General features: G+C 37.3%; 2 protein-coding genes across 2 annotated transcripts in view; one reads left to right on the top strand and one right to left on the bottom strand.

Annotated features, from left to right (window-relative positions):
- The window catches only part of LOC119417259 (voltage-dependent calcium channel subunit alpha-2/delta-3), a 133,575-nt gene extending 115,274 nt beyond the window's left edge, over nucleotides 1-18,301 (top strand). Inside the window, exons 25-30 of the mRNA XM_037684470.1 lie at nucleotides 14,933-14,994; nucleotides 15,355-15,399; nucleotides 15,483-15,545; nucleotides 16,390-16,460; nucleotides 18,053-18,128; nucleotides 18,245-18,301. Coding sequence (XP_037540398.1) covers nucleotides 14,933-14,994; nucleotides 15,355-15,399; nucleotides 15,483-15,545; nucleotides 16,390-16,460; nucleotides 18,053-18,128; nucleotides 18,245-18,301 — 374 coding nt within the window. The remainder of the gene's footprint in view (nucleotides 1-14,932; nucleotides 14,995-15,354; nucleotides 15,400-15,482; nucleotides 15,546-16,389; nucleotides 16,461-18,052; nucleotides 18,129-18,244) is intronic.
- Nucleotides 1,444-6,843, bottom strand: LOC119417589 (leucine-rich repeat and transmembrane domain-containing protein 1). The gene is made up of 4 exons (XM_037684830.1): nucleotides 6,811-6,843; nucleotides 4,067-4,451; nucleotides 3,764-3,969; nucleotides 1,444-2,182 (listed from the first exon to the last, which is right to left on the bottom strand). The coding sequence occupies exons 1-4, from the start codon at nucleotides 6,815-6,817 to the stop codon at nucleotides 1,671-1,673; spliced, it is 1,110 nt and encodes a 369-aa protein (XP_037540758.1). The 5' UTR covers nucleotides 6,818-6,843; the 3' UTR covers nucleotides 1,444-1,670.
- Nucleotides 18,302-19,021: the final 720 nt, after the last annotated feature.

The following is a 19,021-nucleotide window of genomic DNA, read 5'->3' as shown; positions in this document are numbered from 1 at the left end:
TATGGATGGATGGATGGATGGATGGATGGATGGATGGATGGATGGATAGACGGATAGACGGATAGACGGATAGATGGATAGACAGACAGATATTATTTGTTACCATTTTGGTAAGCACCAAGATTTAGCTAGTTATGTCACAAGCAAGACTAAACTTGTACAAAAACAAAAAAAGAAAAACATTTGTGAGTAAATTTGTCTTTGTGCTGCAAGGACCCAATGTTTTGTGACACAAACAGGATGGAAATGTTCAATTAGCTGCTAGGATTGTTGTCAAATTATATTTTCACATTACACAGCTCTGAATCTCATCAAAAGCAAACGTTTTAACTTGCGCATTATAAAACAATGTGCACCAGATTAATAATTCAGCTCTCACAATTTGCATTTGGAATTTATATCAATACTATCGCTTGGGAAGCAAGTACATTGTTTTTAAATCTGTGATACTAAAGTGGGTCAAAACCCGGTTTGCCTTTCACAATCCCTCTTTACAACCCAACAAGGGTGGTTGACATGATTTTTTTTTTTTTTTGATTAATTGTTTCTATTATCAGCAGATTTCAAAATATGTTATAGACACGTTGATACAAACACCAAATGGATTATTTTGAGTTTGTTGAAACCAAATTAGGGCTCACAGATGTGCAAAATTTTACCTTGAATAAGTTGTTCAGAAATAAACCATATTACTAGCACAAGTAGTTTATTGCAAAAACCTCTACTCAGAGGGAAATATATATATTTTTTCATTTATTTAAAAGATCATTTTTGCAACACTAATTTCAAACTTCAAAAATTAAACTTGTGTTTGTGCCACATTATCATAAATGTGGCTCAGAATTTTGTTACACAAACAAACAAGCAACAACAACAAAAAGGCTGAGTGCAGGTTTGTAGTTTCATTTTCTTCATTTTTAGATGGTTCATTATTGCTTCAACAAATGTTGCGTTTTTGCCTCATTTTCCAGAAAAATATTAGTTTAGAAACACATTTTTGTCACAAAATAATTTAGCATTATTAGGCACAGATGCTTAGAGATCTCTGTAATTTGTGCACATAATACATCTCCTTATTCAGACATGCACACGTACACACACGTTCCTACACCCCCCCCCCCCCCCCACACACACACACACACACACACATATATACCAGCACAAATAAAACAACCTGTATTGTTTTCAAACACACATCACTGGTACAAACCAATGAGTATATAACTGACAACAGCTGCCTAATATTCATAACTAGGAGTCAAAAACAGGCTGAATATTCACAAACAACAAAAAAGACAGCCCAAATTTAAATTAAGCATATTCAATTCCAGAGTTTTACAATACAAATAAGTACAAATTTACAATTATAAATATAATATTCTGTAATTTGCATTTCTCTGATAAAACACAATTTTTACGTTTGAATTCTTTACCTTGCCTTCTAAACATGCCTACAGTGAAATAAACGCTTTTTATCAGTGCATAGTCAAATATCTGTAAAAATTTAGCTACCCAGGTCACACACATGAGATAACCTTATGCAAAAATAAATAATCTTTACTTTTCCTCCCCACAAACATACAGGTACAAGCCCACATGTGGCAGCAGAGACTGTTACGTTAAAGGGGTGAAGGCTCAGGTTCTGAAACCAGAGAAAATGTTCTCATCTCTTAGGCAATAGCATTCTCCAGTGGTTCCTTCTCGTCAGCTGTGGCATGATCTGCCCGCTGTGCCGCAGCCAGCTCCTCGTTTTTTTTCAACTCCCGCTGATATTTGGCCATGATAGCAGCATAGGCGCATCCGTACACTGCAGCAGCCAGCATCATCAGACACACAATCCCACACACCACACCGGTGATGATCACAGTGGCAATAGCATGGCGCAAGTTGACAGGCCGTTGCTTCTGCTTAGTTTCACACTCTGTCATACTGCCTCCTCCTCCCCCACCTAAACCCTCCCCAATCGCCAAGGGGACGTGGAAAGAGTGGCTGGAAGGATGAGCATGGTTGCCATGGGTGTGGCCTCGCAGTAGCCTCTCAGACTCCAGGTGATGTATGTTGGCAAACAGGTAATGATAGCTTGTAGTCATACAGACATGGAAGAGCTGATAGGGAATTTTTTGCAAGTCTTTATCCTTCATTTCTTCTGGTTGAGTGCAAAGCACTTCATCCACCACTCCACCTTGATATCATAGTTAAAGAGACAGAAATAATCAAAATAAACATAAAAAGAAATATCCTTAGAAGATATATTTGATCTGAAAATATGTGCCAGTTTCTTCATAGCAGCTGCCCAGAGAGTGAATTATAATTACTGTAGCTGAGCCTAAACTAGCTTATTACTTTCTTTCAATCAGTATTAGGAAGCAGAATTAGCATGTGTTAGCCATATGATTATAGCGTTATGCAATATGATTAAAAACTCGAATAGGGTCTCAGCTGGATCGCTAGGACCAAATTAATGGGCTTCAGAAAAGTAAACATCTGCTGTGAACTTGACCAGGTTCCCTCTGCGTTTCCTGCAAATCTCTAGTTCTCTTGTTCATATCAGGCTCATTCTTATACACTTACTTTTTTTCCTGCTTGATTAACCACTAGCTTTCAATTAAACACAAATCCTGGGATCTGCCTCCATTGTTTTGTTTTGCAGTAATTAGAATTTTTATCCTGGAAGACAGGAGTAACGTATGCGCAGCATGGACCGGTAGGCGTGCCATGGAAGTCTGAGAAAGCCCAGCCTTCACTGTTCAGTGGTAATTTTGTTTTTTTATACCTGCTGTGCTTGCTCTTGCACAGAAGATGATGTACTTTAGCTCTTTATCCTAGCTCGTGTTGTTAAAACTAGTTGCAAAGCTATCAAAAATGTACAACAGAGTTTAGAAGAGACCGTTTGAGAAACAAAGCATTCTTGCTTTCACATATTCTGTCTTGGTCTATGACATATACCTTTGACATGTCACACATGCAATGTCAAATTTCTTCCACACAATAATTTGAATGATGCAGAAGTTCTGACACTGAGTTCAAGGCAGGATGTCAATGTATTTTCATAATAATAGTTTCATGTGTGAGAGGGTTCAATAACATAAGTGAAAAAACTTGATATTATGTTTGACAAATTGTATAAGTTTGAGTGAAAGCAAGAATTAAATATTTCTAAAATAGCCTCTCACTGATCAGTCCCAATGATATTTCATCAGTAAATGTAATGAATTGTTACCAAATTGTTTGTTAGCAGCTACACACCGATTAATGTAAGAAACACACACATATCTTATTATTATTTTTTTTAGCTCAGTTTAAGTGTAGAAACATTGTGAAGTGTTTCAATGAACTCACACATATATTATTATCTTTATTCAGCAAAACTTCAATTCAAACCTAACTCTGTAGTGTTAGTTTCTGTAATGATGAATACATCATTTATTTAGATCAAATTGTGATTACAAAAAATGGGAAGAAAAGTGACATTATTGCATTAATTTAGCTGCAACATTTTTAGCTTACTAGTCTTTGAATGTTGAGTTAAACCAAGCCTAGCAGAGTAAAATAGAATGGCTGAGTGGTTAGAGTGCAAACCACATGGGGGGAAATTGGCAGCTGAGACCCTGATTTATGTTGCATGATTAGTTTTTCTCTTGCAACTATTCAGTGTGAGCAAGAAGCAAAAACATAAATGTCTATATGTTGCCATGATACAACAGTGAGTTGTACATGAGGCTGCTTATAAGAACTGACTGACTAAAGCTTGTAGTGGTCTAACCTTTAAAGAGGTAGGTCTCCAGCCAGAGTTTGAGGCTTATGAGTTGGCAGTCGCATCTCCAGGGGTTTCCTCGGAGTGTGAGGCTGTCTAGGTGGGTCAAGGCCTCCAGCAGCGAGCGATCCAGTCTTGTTAGCCTGTTGTTTGCAAGCCCCAGATAGCTGAGGTTCTGCAAACTGTCCCCCATGGCTCCAGGCAAACCCCACAAACTGACATGCAAGACAAATTAGATGAGATTTAATTAGCCAATAATTGGCTCACAAGCTTCAGAAAAAAAGGTAACATGTTCATATGTCAAAGATTAACCTGTTGTGTGAGAGGTCAAGGTGAGAAATTGAGTGTATTGGTCCAAGCAGTCGCTTGTCAAGTTCTCTCAGGTTGTTGTAGGCCAGACTGAGTCGCTGTAGAGTCCTCAGACCAAGGAGAGCCGTTGGTGAAAGAGACGTTATAGAGTTATTAGATAAATCAAGGATGCGAACCAGGGGTATTTCCCTAAAAGCCATTGATCCCAACCCCCTGATACGATTGTCTTGTAGATACAGTTCTTGGGTGTCTGAACTGAGTCGTCGAGGAATGTCGTATAGACCTCGACCTCGACAGTCTACTACTTTGGTGTTGCTGTTGCAGCTGCACTCTTTTGGACAGGCATGTGACAAAGACAGAGGGCAGAGGAGGGCACACACCAGAATCACTGTGGAGACACAGACAAACTATTGCAATGAGCATGTAAAAGTAATCTGTAGTCCTGCATAAAAAAAAGTTTTAACAGTTGAATCACAATTTGTCTGCTTTGAGCAATGACCCGAACTACTGTTACATAACTGCACACAACAACCTTAAGCCTTCATGTCCATCATCATCACGACAGATCAACTCCTGAATAAATGCACCATCTTTACTTTACTCTGTATCTCATATGATAATATTTTTTGTGTGTGTCCAGTTTACTCAAAAGAAAATGTTTAACTATTATACACCCCCACTTCTGACAAACAGCATACCCTCCTATACAGTGACCCTTGGTGACTTCACCAAAGCTCCATAACTCAACACCCACACACAAATCCATACACAGCACATATTGGGTGTCTGATTCCCTTTGAGATACCTTCACGTGTCCATTCCTTCTAGAGCACAACACTGTATTTATAGTATCGGCTTGACTAGCTCGAGGCTCAATGAAATGTAGCTCTGGCCCAAGCTTGTGAGTGTAACAAGCTCAAAAGTGGAATAATATATTTTGAATCGAATTAATGGCTGTACTGTGTATGTTCTCATGCAAATAAAGGATTTTTTCTTTATATAATTCTATTGCAAGCTTTATAAACTGTATTGTGTATTTTTTTTTCCCCAAAAAAACTAGAAATGACCAATTTACTGGTAGAATAATCACTTTGAATATCCACATTAAACAGATTTAACTCATCGCAGACACATGTTTTAGGTCAAACATTATAAACCAGTGTGCACAAGCTTAATAAATTCAGCTCACACAAAATGCATTTGGAATATAGAATTTAATAATAGTATCACATATCAAGCAAATATGTCTTTAAAAGGTTCTTTTAATGTGCAATTTTAAACTTGGTCAGTTTCATCCTTACACCCCAACCATAGTGGTCAGCTTGGATATTTTTGGGGATAAAATGACTAATATTAGTAGATGTCAAAGTTTGTTATAAATGCTTTGATGAAATGGCCTAAATGATACATAAATGAATAAATAAACAGATAATATATGTATTGATGTTTTTTGAAACCAATGAAAGACTTGTGTTCATGCAAGTTTTTACTATGTTTTTAAATAAATTATATGACTAGCACAAGTAGTTTATTGCATAGACCTCTGCCTAGTATAAACATTATTACATTTATATATAGGATCATTTGTTTCCCAACTATTTTCAGTATCCAAAGATTATCTGCTCAACCATCTTAAAGGACCTGACCCTCCAGTTGAGAACCTACTATTTAAAATATGGTTATTGATTTTAAAGGCTTTAGGCCACATGTGTCAAACTCAAGGCTCATGGGCTAAATCTGGCCTCTGTTAACATCTTACATGGCTCCCTAGGAGGATATTTTAAATGTAAAATGATTTTATTTCTTCTCATTTTGCTTAAAATACTTAGCAAACTTCATTTAGTGCAGCCTTCTCATGACAGTTGGCTAACTTTAAAGCCAGAAAAAAGGTTAGATGTTTCAGTTTATTTTTATTTTGATGTGGAAGAGCAGCAAAGAATGTCAAATGGGACCAATTAAACTCTTGTTGATAAACCTGCAACCTAGAAAAGATGTTGCGTATTTGACTTAAGTTAATGCATCGAATGAAATTGGCCCATGGCTTGAACCAAGGTTTTAATTTTGGTCCCCTTTTGTAACAGAGTTTGACACCCCTGCAAGGCCATCTTCTGTAATGATAATTTTGTTTTCACTGGACTCCTGTGTGATATGATTTATACATTTAAATAGCTTTTGTGATACAGTCTTATATTGAGCATCAAGCATCGTAACATGGCTGAGCTGAGATTTAGTTTGATGTCGTGTTAGCTTAGAGTTTGTTGTTCTCGTCTGTCCGCAGCACATTGAAATGTATGTGTATGTATATGAAACAATATGTTTCAATTACACGTGAATTGTCATGCGAATAATAAACTTATATAAAGCCCTCACACAAAAACATCAGCTTAGTGAAGCATTACGATCAGCTATGGAATTAGGTCAACACAACAAAACATCTCCTTTTTTTATTTTTTTTTATTTGTTGTTCTCCTCAAAGAAAATACAGAAAAGTTAATCATGACATGCTTACATCATCCACAGCATTTACCACTTTAAATGCCATCATCAAATTGCACTAATAAAACGGTAGTCTCTATAATGCTTTACTTAATTACTATACATGGATATGAATGTATTTTTTAATTATTTTATTTTGATAAACAGTTCTGGCAAATGTCAGGAACCTACTTCATCATGCACACATTTATGCACAAACACATGTTTACAAACAAACGTGCATTCACCCTGAACATCGATGGCGCTCCTACCTCTCATATCTGCCAGTTGTCCCGGGTACACTTGCATTCAGTGTCCTTTTAGATGCCTTTTATGAATTGTCGAGTCCGTCATCGGTTTATGATCCATTTGCAGTCAGTGAGGCTGAGGAAGGCTCGCCCTAACCCTGCGCTGGCTGATGTTGTCAATAGGTGGAAATTAGAGAGATCAAGAACAGCGGCAGACACAAGTGTTGCCCTCAGGATCCCCAGCAGCGTTTGTAAGGGTTTGAAACCCCATCAGAGCAGGCGGATCAAAGCGCACAGCTCACTGCCAGCCAGCCAGTCAGTCTGAGAATCACTGGAGTTAGTAGCTCTGGCTCTCTCTCTCTCTGTTTTTTTCCCTTTTTCTATTTCTTCACTATCTCTCTACCCCTCTTCTGTTTTATGTGCTCTATTTATACCCTTTTTTCTACTTTACCATTTCCCTACACTGATTTAGATGAATTTTTGTCCCTCTGCTGAAAGCATATCAACACTCTGTCCTCCTCTGTCTGTATGTCTCTCGATCTGTTTTGCATCCCCCCCCCCCCCATCCCTAGTTGCATTGGTGTGTGAGTTGGTGTGTCATATCCCTGTGGACAGCTGTGCCTCTTAAATCACAGCACAAACACGTTCACTGACATTCATGTTACACCTACTATTGCTCTGGCAAGAACCGAACAAGACAAAATTAGATCTAGACTGCAGAACGTCGACAAAAATACTCAGCCGCTTCAACGCACAGTGAACGTTGGATGCCCATTGTTGTGTGGCATGCTCTGATGATATTATGCATAAGCCGTGGGCAGAGGGGCTGACTGAACACGCCCCCAGCCCTGCAACACAGAATGCACAAATGCACACATTTGCACGCAGCTGAATTTTAAGCTGCTGCAGTCAATTTACATAGTACATAATACAAAGAGAGAGGAAGAGATGACTGATCATTTTAACGACAAATATAGTTAAGCTTACAAGCTGACCTGGCTCCAGGGTATTTGCCTTCTTGGCCATCCAGATTATAATTATTTTATTTGCTGATGGGCCTGACAATTATTTTCATTTTGTCGGTAAAACTGCATCCCGTTCACATCCCTGATTTATAGTATAGTTTTGCCAAACAAGTGAACATTTAAACACTCAGCTCTACTGCATCATATTGTCTCCAAAGGTATAAAAGCGTGTAGAGGACCACGCGCCTGCGCACGCATATATGCCCACATTCATGAGCATATTTGAGGTTATTTACACAGACAGGAAAATGCATCTGCCAATGTGTGACGTCGCCTTTGCTTCTGTGAAAAGACCATATGTTGATGTGTCTAGACAGATTGTTCTGTTTTTGCTACAGTGTCTAAAAATGTCATTCGGGTAAAAAATTATGTCTTTATATGACTCATTTAGCTCATGACGCATTTAATGCATAAGTTGTTGCTACCTGTAAGGCAAATGTGCAAAGGTTTTTATCTGCATACAATCTTTATGATTGTTTGTGTTTTAAGTGTGAGATTTTTCTACCGGTGTTTCAGTCATGGTGATAACAAATTGTAGCATGTTTTCTTTTTTTTCTTTTCTTTTTTTTTTAGGCTTTTTTATTATATCATGAAAGCCAAACAAGCTAATCTCCCAGATAACTTGTTCAGTCTCTCACATTATTTCCAAGAATACTGACCCACTCCTCTTTACAATCACTTTAGTCCTCATTTTTTGATGCCGAAACCCATTCTCACATGTTTTTCAGCCATGAGGACCAGCATTACACTGGGTATCTAGCTATTTGAAAGATAAGAAACAGTTTGTACAAATAAATGGTGTAAGATCTGACCTCTGCAATATCACGTGTGGAGTTCCTCAAGGCTCTGTACTTGGACCAACGTTATTTATTTTATATGTGAATGACAGTGAATGTATCAGAACTCCTCAAATGTGTCCTTTTTGCAGATGACACCACATTTTTTTGTTTGGGTAAAGATGTAAAACGGATGTTGGAATTGATGAAGACAGAATTTGATAAAATACAAACTTGGTTTAAAATTAATAAATTATCATTAAATTTAGATAAAACTAAATACATGATATTTAGTAACAAAAAGAGAACTGTTGATGATCCGTTTAAAATTGAGGGTGTTGAGATTTGTAGAGTTACTGAGATGAAATTTTTGGGTGTAATCATTGATGAATAGCTAACATGGAAAAATCACATCAATTCTGTAAGAACAAAAATATCTAAATCTATTGCAGTACTATACAAAGTCAGGGAATTATTAAATGATAAAGCTCTGTACATGTTGTATAACACAATCATTGTTCCACATTTAATCTATTGCATTGATGTTTGGGGGAAAGCATGTAAAACATTTACAAAACCTATTTTTATTTTACAGAAAAGAGCTATAAGAATTATCACTAGAAAGCATTACAGTCACCCATCAAGCACATTATTTTATCAACTGAAGTTATTGAAGTTCCATGATTTGGTAGATTACAGTATTTTATCAGTTATGTATAGGGCTCAAAATAACACATTACCATTAAATATCCAAAGAAATTTTGTTAAAAGGCAAAGTTGTTGTAATCTTAAGGGGATAGAAATATTTGTCAAACCAAAATTCAGAACTAGTCTGAAGGGAAGGTCTACCTCAATCCAAGGAGTTGGATTGTGGAATGATCTAGAGAGTGATGTTAAAAATGCCAAGTCAATGTGTACATTTAAGAAAAAGATCAAAGCTGAATTGTTAAAAAAAAAAAAATGAAGTAGCTTAGTGTGTTTTTTGTATTAGAATTAGAAAAATTAGAAAGAGTTATTCATTTTGTTCTGTTACTCGAAAATTATGATTGAAATAATTGTTTGAAAAAAGAGGCAGATATAATAAGATTTTTTATTCTTTCTGCTGCCTTTCATTTTAAATCTCTTGTATCTTTTTTATATTGTTATGGCATTGTTTTGTACTTTTTAAAAATTAATAAACTTTATACCATACCATACCATGTAGTTTTTAACAGAAAATACTTTCTCCATGCAACCTTTCAAATGTAGCTCTACACGTTAACTATTTTTCTTACTGTACTGCGATAAACAATTAAAAATTATCATGTCACCAAGCAGTGATTGTTGGTAGCTGGTGAAAAAAAAAATCATCCTTCCAAATTGCAGGAAAATGTGAGAAAATGCATGAATTTTCAGCTGCAGTCATCCAACTTTGAGTGTTAGTGACCAAGTGATCATGTTTTGAGCAGCCATTTTTTAATAGGCAGAAATATGCAGAGCTGTATTCTTGATCAAGTACATTATTTTGTTGCCCAATGCCCATCTACACCCACATCATACCTTTCTTTGCTCACTTTTTACCTATGTTGGTATCTGCCCCCACATTTATGATTTATTCTGATGGAATCCACTTTTAAATGAAGATAAGCCGATTTGAACCAGTTTTTCAATGATACTTACTACCAGCATGGATTCATTCAACCTTTATTTAAACAGATGTCACAATGAGCCTTGAAGACTCATTTACAAGTGAGACCTGTTTGGACAGACACTAAAAATGGTGAAAAATGACACAGGGTCCTAACACACTTTTAACCTCTTTTTGAAGGTCAACAGTGTGATAATGAAAAAAAAATCCCGTACACTGGCACATAATGACGTTGACATTACGCGCACGGGGGTGTGGGGTGGGGGGTGAGTAGCCAAAGACAACACACAGAGGCACTGCAGAGTTTAGATAAAATCACTCAGTTCAAATGGTTCCCTCTGGAGAGATCTGCACACACTCAGGGGGTGCCAAGGACGATCAGAGACGACTCCAGAGTCCTGAAATTGACAGAATGTTTATTCAACTGGGCTCCTCTGAAAAGTCCATGGAAATTCCTCAGTAGGAGGGGACGGAGGGGGTAGAGCATCAGGTTTACAAAACTTTCCAGGCAGGTTGAGATAAGATGGCCTGTCAAAGCCAGTCAGGGAGCCGAATTCAGATAAACATGATTGTTTTGGGGACAGGCAGATCTTTAATGACATCTACCTTGAGTCTGTGTCAGTCCACACACTTCCAAAATGTCCAAATTAAATGACCATACCAATGGAACATGCCTGAGAATAATCCCCAAGATCTGATCCATTCTGCCAAAAGTCTGGGTGCTCCAGGCACAAACCAAGCCATCATATAAGGCAGGCAGCCTGGCCAGGTCCAGGTTTGCTGCCGACGACTTCCTTGTTTGTTGATAGACCAGGAACCAGCCAAAACCCAAAAGCAGGAACCAGTTATCATAATTCCAATTATAAATGCGTCCTTAAAATATACAGATGACAGCAGAGATAGACACATCATCAAGTCTTCAAAGTCGACGAGATATCCAGCTGCATGCGTGCCAACAGGGCAAATCGGCTCACCTGAAGCCTTTCTTCTCTTGAAAGAAATATCAATTGTGTTGAGGGACCAACTGACCAAATCCAAGTCCATAGTTATGATTCGTACGATTTGTAGAAGAGAGGCTCTAAAGCAGTTTCACAGACAGGACAGAGCAAAACCAAAGCAGAGAGAGAGAGGAGGAGATGTCCGCCCTTGAGAAGAGCAAGTGTTGAATGATGCTTTCTATCAGAGGAGAGCTCCTGTGAAGAGGTCAATATACAACTCTAGCACCCTGGAGGCAGGTTAGAGACACCAATGACCACTCTGTGGCTAGTTCAAGAAAAGGCTGGTTGCACAGATTTCTTAAACAGTTTCAAAGTTTGAGCAACACGGCTGTGTGTTACTGTGACTCAGGAGAAATCTCTCAACCTGCTAAAGGTTCAGGTTCAGGTTTGGTTTATTTGTCATATGCAACATCAACACAAGGTCAACAATGCTATGAAATGTTTAGGACAAGAAGAACTGTCTCGACTTGCCAAAAAACAACAACAACAACAAGAAATACCAAAGCATGCAACAAAAGTACAAAAATCATACTAAAAATACTACTAAAATACTAAAAACATACTAAAAAAACACTACTAAAATACTAAAAAACAAAGTGCTAAAGATGAAAAAGAAATACACCTACAGTGTGATTCGGTTAGCAGTGAGGTTCTTTCAACATCATGGTTATGTTCTGTTAGCGGCGTGGTCTTGTTAGCAGCTTAGCAGGTCTTGTTAGCAGGTCCGGTCAGCAGCTTGATGTAATAAGGACCGCAGAAGCTGCCCTCACAGACTGCAGTCCAGAACCGGGTCCGGCAGACAGAGAACATCCCAGGTTTCCCCGTGGAACCGAACGGGTCTGAACTGCATGTGCAAGCAGATGGAGGATCTTGTTAGCAGCGTTAGCAGGTCTTGTCTAAAGTCACAAGACATTCTCAAAATATTCAGAAAACTCCCTCATGATTGCCATTGTCCAGTGAGATAACATGTTGAAGTGTACAATTTGTGTTGTAGCTCTTGCAGTTTTCTTGTTTCAGTAGTTTTAGCTTTTAAAATGTAATCTTGAATTTAACTGTATAAATATTGAAGATTATCTTAAGTGAATACATTTTCTTATTATTGACTATCAAAGTTCAATTGTTCAGAAATGGCTCTATTACCCTTCACAGTCTGATGAGCACCTGTTCCTCTATTAATTTTGATGTCTCGGCATCACGGTTACACAAACTGTGTCTGAAAACCCAACCTCTTAAAGACGGGCTCACACTTGCAATGATTAGTTATTAAAATGCATTTAATCAGTAGTGCTTAACTTCTATTTTCTATTATTCTAATGAAGCATTAAGTATGAACTACATTTTTCCCCACCCAATTTTTGCAGTAGTTATTAAAGTAGTTATTAAAGATATTTAAATTTTTGATTAGAGTTGGCATTCAGTACTTAAAAGCTTAGTTTTATCTTGGAAAACTCATAAATAAGAAGTAAAAAGAACCCAGGTGTTATACAATTTTGCTGTTGTTGTCTGTTGTTTTATCATTAAGGATCAAAATGAGGAAAATGCTATGATGTTTCACAGAGACTTGTTTTATGCATGCTTCCTTGTACTAGAATTGTTTTTTTGTTTTTTTTTAAAGGCCTGATTGTGAATAGGCACATGCACAAACTACAAATAGAGAAATGGCCTGCATACAGCATGCTACATCCCCAATACACATCATGATTGCCCTTTGCCAAGGAACGTTAATACTCTTAAATACACTCTAAAGCAAGCTTTTGCTAATGGACATATACATTTATACAATCCTTATTAGAATCCCAAATCTGTAGGCCATAAACCAGTTGTCATCTCTCTGCCTGGGATTGAACTGATAGGAGATTGGTGAAGGGATGGACTTAGAGTGGATTTTCTGTCTCTTCATCTTTGGACTCATAAACCTGGCTCAGGGCATAAATACCACCAAGTTCCCAAATCACACATAAGGAAATTAAATGTTCTTCCACTGTGCATGAAATTTCCAAGAATTAGAGGAAACAGATTTGAGCTTTTGTTTCGAAGAGTCATCCAGGTGGATGGTAACATCAGTGAACTTTTAACCTCTAAAGCCATTCACAGAGCAAGCCCCTGTTGTATTTAGAGTGGAATGCTGTTCACCACATTTTCTTTTGGCACAGATTTTCCATGCTACATTACATTTGTATTTATTTAATCAGCCACACGTTTATGAGAATTCACAGCCTCCTTGTATGAAAAGTTGTGTCTGTCATTATTGTAATAATTCACACTTTTTTCCCCTTTGTCTTGTTTCCATTGTGGTTGCCCAGCATCTGAAATTAGTTGCTCCTCTTGGGATTTTCATGTGGGTGTAGAAATGGTGGGCTGCTGAAAGGATCTGGCAAAGCTTACGATGGAATAATCTGCACCTGTTCCTATGGGCGAGAGCTAAAAAGGGTCACAGTTACACCCCAGTGCATGCATTTATGCAATCTTCCTGTCATACTGAGAAATAATAGTATAATAAATAAAATGCTAATGTATACAGTAATGACCCTTTTTTTGTGTATTCACGAGTTACATGATTAAATCAAGACTTTATTTGTGTTTTGCTCCGTATATGCATATTTATCATGTACTGCACTGAAACATATATTTTATATAACGTTGCTTAGTCCAGTGTTCTGGTTTTCAACTTTGTGTGTGTTGTCAATTAAAATGATGACCTTTTTAAAATTAAATATCAAGAGAAATGTGGTTTCAGCAACTCCACCCTTCACCCATTTCATTTATAAGAGCAATGTTTAAAATAATACAGAAAGTAATAACAAATCAACGACACTAAACGTTTAATTTTTACATAGTTAATGTGTTTGACCAAAGATAGTAATGAAAAGGATATGAAAATCTGCCAGCTGAGCTAACCCATGATCTGCATCTCAAGTCTTCAATTATGAGTCAGAAAATTTCAAAATAAAGCTGAAGCAAGAGAATGAAAAAAAAAAAAAAAAAAAATCTCCTCAGCATATTTATAAAACAGAGAATAGTTTCATTGTGTTAGAAAAACAATTGTTTGGATTTCAGTTACATAGAAATTGCTTTTTTAAATGAGTTTTTATATTCCAGCGCTTGTAGCTTTTTAATTTTGTTGCTGGTTTCATGTGATGTGTACTTTCAGGACATTCTTGCAAAATCATTTTTAAATGTCAAGAGTTATATTCTGTTAAGTGACACTATATAAAAAAAAATCCCTGTATTTGAATGTCAAGTCAATAAATGTCTCCACCTGACAATCAAACTATAATTTTTATGGTGAATTAATACTCTGTTCAAAGTCCACACTTGCAGTTCCGTTTGTGTTTGTGTGTGTTTTGTTTTACGTTGGTGAAGCTTTAAAATAAAATAAAAAATCCCTGAAATGCTTGCACACTCCCAAATAGTAGATAATATGCACAAAGGCAAAGCAGGACTCCTCCATGTCTTAACTTGGCTACTCTGCTCAATTTGCACAACTAAATTGATTTACTAAAATCCTTGTCTCTTTGTTACTTTATGTTAGTTTGTGTGTGTGTGTGTGTGTGTGTGTGTCTGTGTGTGTGTTTTCCTATGGGTTCAAGAAATAGTGCACTTGCACTAGATACAGTCAACGTGTTATAGGACGCTTCTGCTGTTAGAAGGCTCATAGAGTCTTATCTCAACATACATAAAGTGATTTTGCATCCGATTCCTGTTTTGTTTCTCTTTCAGCCGTGGGCATCCAGATGAAACTGGATTTTTTTCAGAGAAAGTTCTGGACGGCCAGCAGACAGGTATAGATTTGTCAACACCTAAGTTCAGCCCATATTTCAACAATCAACTACTGTAAATCCTCTCTGTCCTCCTGCTCTGTACACAAAAATAAGCGCCGCCCTCTGTTGGTTGTCTTGAATTTTGCTGTTCAGATCAGCCCTAGATTTGAATTCAGCAGCAGAACAGATAAAGAACCATAAAGTACTCTCTGCTTCTCAGCCTGTAAAAGTAAAATGACTAACTCAGACTTTAATAACTATAAAATCGCATAAAATCGTTCCACATATAAATCCCTTTTCAAAAAAGTAATTTTCGTCTCACCTTAACCGTTTAAATATGTGTTGTGATGGCTACTTCACATGCATGTTGTTTTGTTTCAGTGTACTGCATTGGATGGGAAATGCTCCATAAGCTGTGATGATGAGGTCAGTCGGATTTCCTTTCGCTCAGCCAGATTTTTGCAGTTTCGCTCATTCTATGTGCAGTAAAACCGTGTTCTGTTTGACAGAATATTAACTGCTACCTCATTGACAACAACGGCTTCATCCTTGTGGCAGAAGACTACACTTTGGTGAGACAGCCACACGTAAACAGATGCACACTTACAAATAAACATGTGTGGGAATGAAAAATTCCAATTATTCTTTCAAGTATTCATAGGAAACTAGAGCTGAATTTCATCTTAAAGCATACAAACTCAAAGCTTATTTTTTTCTACATATATCTTTCCATCTCATTTTAAACATTTAGAGCGTGTACTGCTCTCAGAAAGACAAAGGGTTGATTTAGTGCATAACAGTGGCCAGACATGCTGTCACTCCAACTTTAGTTCATCCAGAAGCCCGTCCGCTGGCTGTCGCTGCCCTTTCATTCCTCTGCTTGTTCTTTTCATGCAGCCTTTGCATGACTGCTGCACTTTGTTTTATCTTGGGAAGAAATGAAGCAATTAGAATGCACCGGTTGAAATTAATCTTCATCCTGTTTTTGTCATTGTAAACACTGGCATCCTTCAAAATCTAAATTGCATCACCTCCCAATTCAAATGTATGTATAGCTGTAGTTATTTTTTACAGGCAACTCAGTTCAAACTATTCTATCAGGTGTATGCTTATCAATAGTCCAGTTGTAGATTCATGCAGTGCAAATTTCTAAAGACAACATGTACTATTCTCTGAAATAATATGTATAAATTACATTGTATGTAAGCAAATCATCACAAAATAATGCATCAACACTTTATAAGGGTGGTTTAATGAGAGCTGATTTTCCTAAATATGCATGCATCAATCTCTTAATTCCCAAATGTTCTCTTTATTTGAAAAAAAAAAATCATAGAAATACATTTTACTGATAAAATTAATATGATTAATATGTACTTCATGTAGTAAAATGTCTGTCATTTAAACATTTTTCAGACAGGAAACTTCTTGGGTCAAGTCGAAGGAGCTGTGATGAACAAGCTTCTCCAGATGGGCTCCTTCAAAAGGTAAAGGGTTAAACTCTTGAGTGTGTACATAGAGGTGTAAGATCAATGGAAGTGTGTGCGAGCACAGAAACACGTGAAAATAAAAAGCAGGCAGGTTTCAAAATGAGAGCACGTCTCCCATCGTGATGACAGCTGTAAACTTGGTCCAGTCGTGTTGAGCCGTTCAGTGCTCAACTCTGACCTGTCACTCGGTGGAGTTCTCCATTATGGGATTACAGCTAATCTTTTCCTGAAACAAAAGAATTGAGAAAAACTTGACTTGTCACACACAGATAAAAGAACGCAGATGTGAATATCGTGCCAGTGTTTGCCTCCTGGAAAACACTGGGATCAGTGAGAAGCAGCACTTTGCAATTACATAATTTAGAGCTTCAGCGTCTGATAATACCTTTCCCCAGTGCAAAGCAGACAAACAGAAATTGTAGTTGTAATGTGGGATGATTCTGAGATGATGTGAAAGTTATTAAGTCTTAGCATAGTTTCAGAGCTGAGTGCAAACTTACATCACACACAAGCTTAAACTCACATCTCGAACACCACAGCAGGACCCTGCATTTGCTGCTGCCCACAGGACATGGGTGAGGGGATGTCAGCCATGCTGTCTGAGCAGATGAAAATCAGAGGTGACAAATCTTTGCACAAGCCAACTATGCCTGTGTTTTATGGGAAGGAACCTTGAAAGCTGACAGCAAAATAATTTACAGACCAATCCATAAAAACAAAGTGACTGACAAGAGATTTTCTTGATTTGTTAATGTTGGATGATGATTGTTTAAGATTGGGGTGGGGCATGCAATGAATGAACACTATGCCATGTGTTGGGGAAGTATTAGCACGATGAGTAACATACCCTTCAGATCCTAATGCACAGTGACATTTGTGGAGAATGTATGCGTTGGAGCACATTTTTTACCTTCATTAAAACATAGACATTTTAAAATGTGCCACTCATGCTGGACATAAACTGCCAACTTGTATTTACTGATCAATCAGTCAGAAGTTGGTTTGAGTTAGCTTCTTGTAACCCGTTAGCGTGAACTTGTTTCTTGTGCTGTGTTGGAGCTGTATGTCGTTGACACTGTAACGGAGGCTTGAGGCTGCTGAAACATTGTTGAATGAACATTAACATACAGGCATAGCAGGTCAACCAAACTATTTTAAAGGCTATTAGTAAAAGTGTCTGGTGCAAGTCCAGGCAGAGCTAAATTTCAATGCCTCGGGGTCCATTATTCCCTTAAATCCTTTTATATCCCTCTGACCTCATCGGTTTTCTACCAACATCCAGGACTGTCTAAAAATTGCTTTGTCAAACCACTGAGGAAGCTCTCAGATTTCACTTCCCTTCCTCTGTCCATTCTTTCCACATCAATCCAATCAATAATTTGTTGAAGAGGCAGTAATTGCAGAGGCAGAATCTTCTCTACCTGCTGTCACAAGGCCCCAGGCATGTTATTGCAGAGAATTTGTGAATTGAGATAAACAGGTCCTTTTTTGAGAAATGTCACGAGAATGCAACAGAACGATGTAAAGTCAGACCTATGTTGCTTTTTCAACTGTTCTCTACTTCATCTGCTCTATCTTTATATTCTCAGGGTCACTCTTTATGACTACCAGGCTCTGTGTCGGGTTTATTCAGAGAGCAGTGACAGTGGGCACACACTGCTGGATGTGAGCACTGCTCCCCCACACACACTCTTCAACCCACATGTTTCAGTCTATATAGTGCAAAGTTGCATCTATGTATGAATGTCTAATCAATATTTTTTCTCTGTTTTTATCTTTAGCCTTACTTTGCTTTCTTCGCAGCGGTAAAGTGGATCGTGGCTGAACTTGTCATGTAAGAGCTCTGTACATGTCGGCTGTCTGTTTATGAAGTGATGGTATGGACTCACTTTGTACGAGTTCTTACAGAACTTTTATCAACTGTGTGTTTGTTTACGAATGCCTCCACATGTACATTGATGTGAATAGAGCCAGTAATGGCTGCCTGATGTTCCCTGTAACACAGAGTATTCCACACTGTGGTTGTGGTTTAGTCCCTCTGGGTGGTCGGTCACTGCCACCACCTTGCATCATGGGTGTTGTCAGTACACATTTTATAACAAGTATTATGTAATATTTCAATATTGCATAATAAAAACACAAAAATATGATATGATTATTTAGTAAAACTGGTAACTAGACACAAACAATAATTTTGCAGTCATGATGAAATTGTGTGTTCTTGTTTTGGGTTATCTTTAATTGTTAATTATTTTTATTTATTTATTTATTTGTATGTTTATTTGTGTATTTATTTATGTGTTTATTGCAACTCTTATCAAGTTGATTGACAATCCTTTCAACTAATCTGAAATTAAACTTGAGTAAATTATTTGACAATCAGGTATGCATTTAATTTCTATGATTTGTTTATTTATTTATTCATATATTTATGTCATATCTGTTCTATGCACACATACACACACACACGCACACACACACACACACACACACACATATATATATACATATATGAAAGGAAGTTTGTCAATATGAATGCCTTTAATCTAATTGTCTGA

The sequence above is a fragment of the Nematolebias whitei genome, chromosome 11 (genome assembly GCF_014905685.2).
Source record: "Nematolebias whitei isolate Nwh7 chromosome 11, NemWhi1, whole genome shotgun sequence".
NCBI classification, from domain to species: Eukaryota; Metazoa; Chordata; class Actinopteri; order Cyprinodontiformes; family Rivulidae; genus Nematolebias; species Nematolebias whitei.
The sequence above is the reverse complement of the archived record's forward strand: the minus strand, read 5'-3'. Positions and strand labels throughout refer to the sequence as shown.

What these genes read in the sequence shown, in the direction of transcription:
- LOC119417589 (XM_037684830.1), bottom strand. An exon ending in CTTGACCTCTCACACAACAG is followed by an intron (nt 3,970 to 4,066) that starts GTTAATCTTTGA and finishes CTTGCATGTCAG; the next exon opens with TTTGTGGGGTTTGCCTGGAG. An exon ending in GGAGACCTACCTCTTTAAAG is followed by an intron (nt 2,183 to 3,763) that starts GTTAGACCACTA and finishes TATGATATCAAG; the next exon opens with GTGGAGTGGTGGATGAAGTG.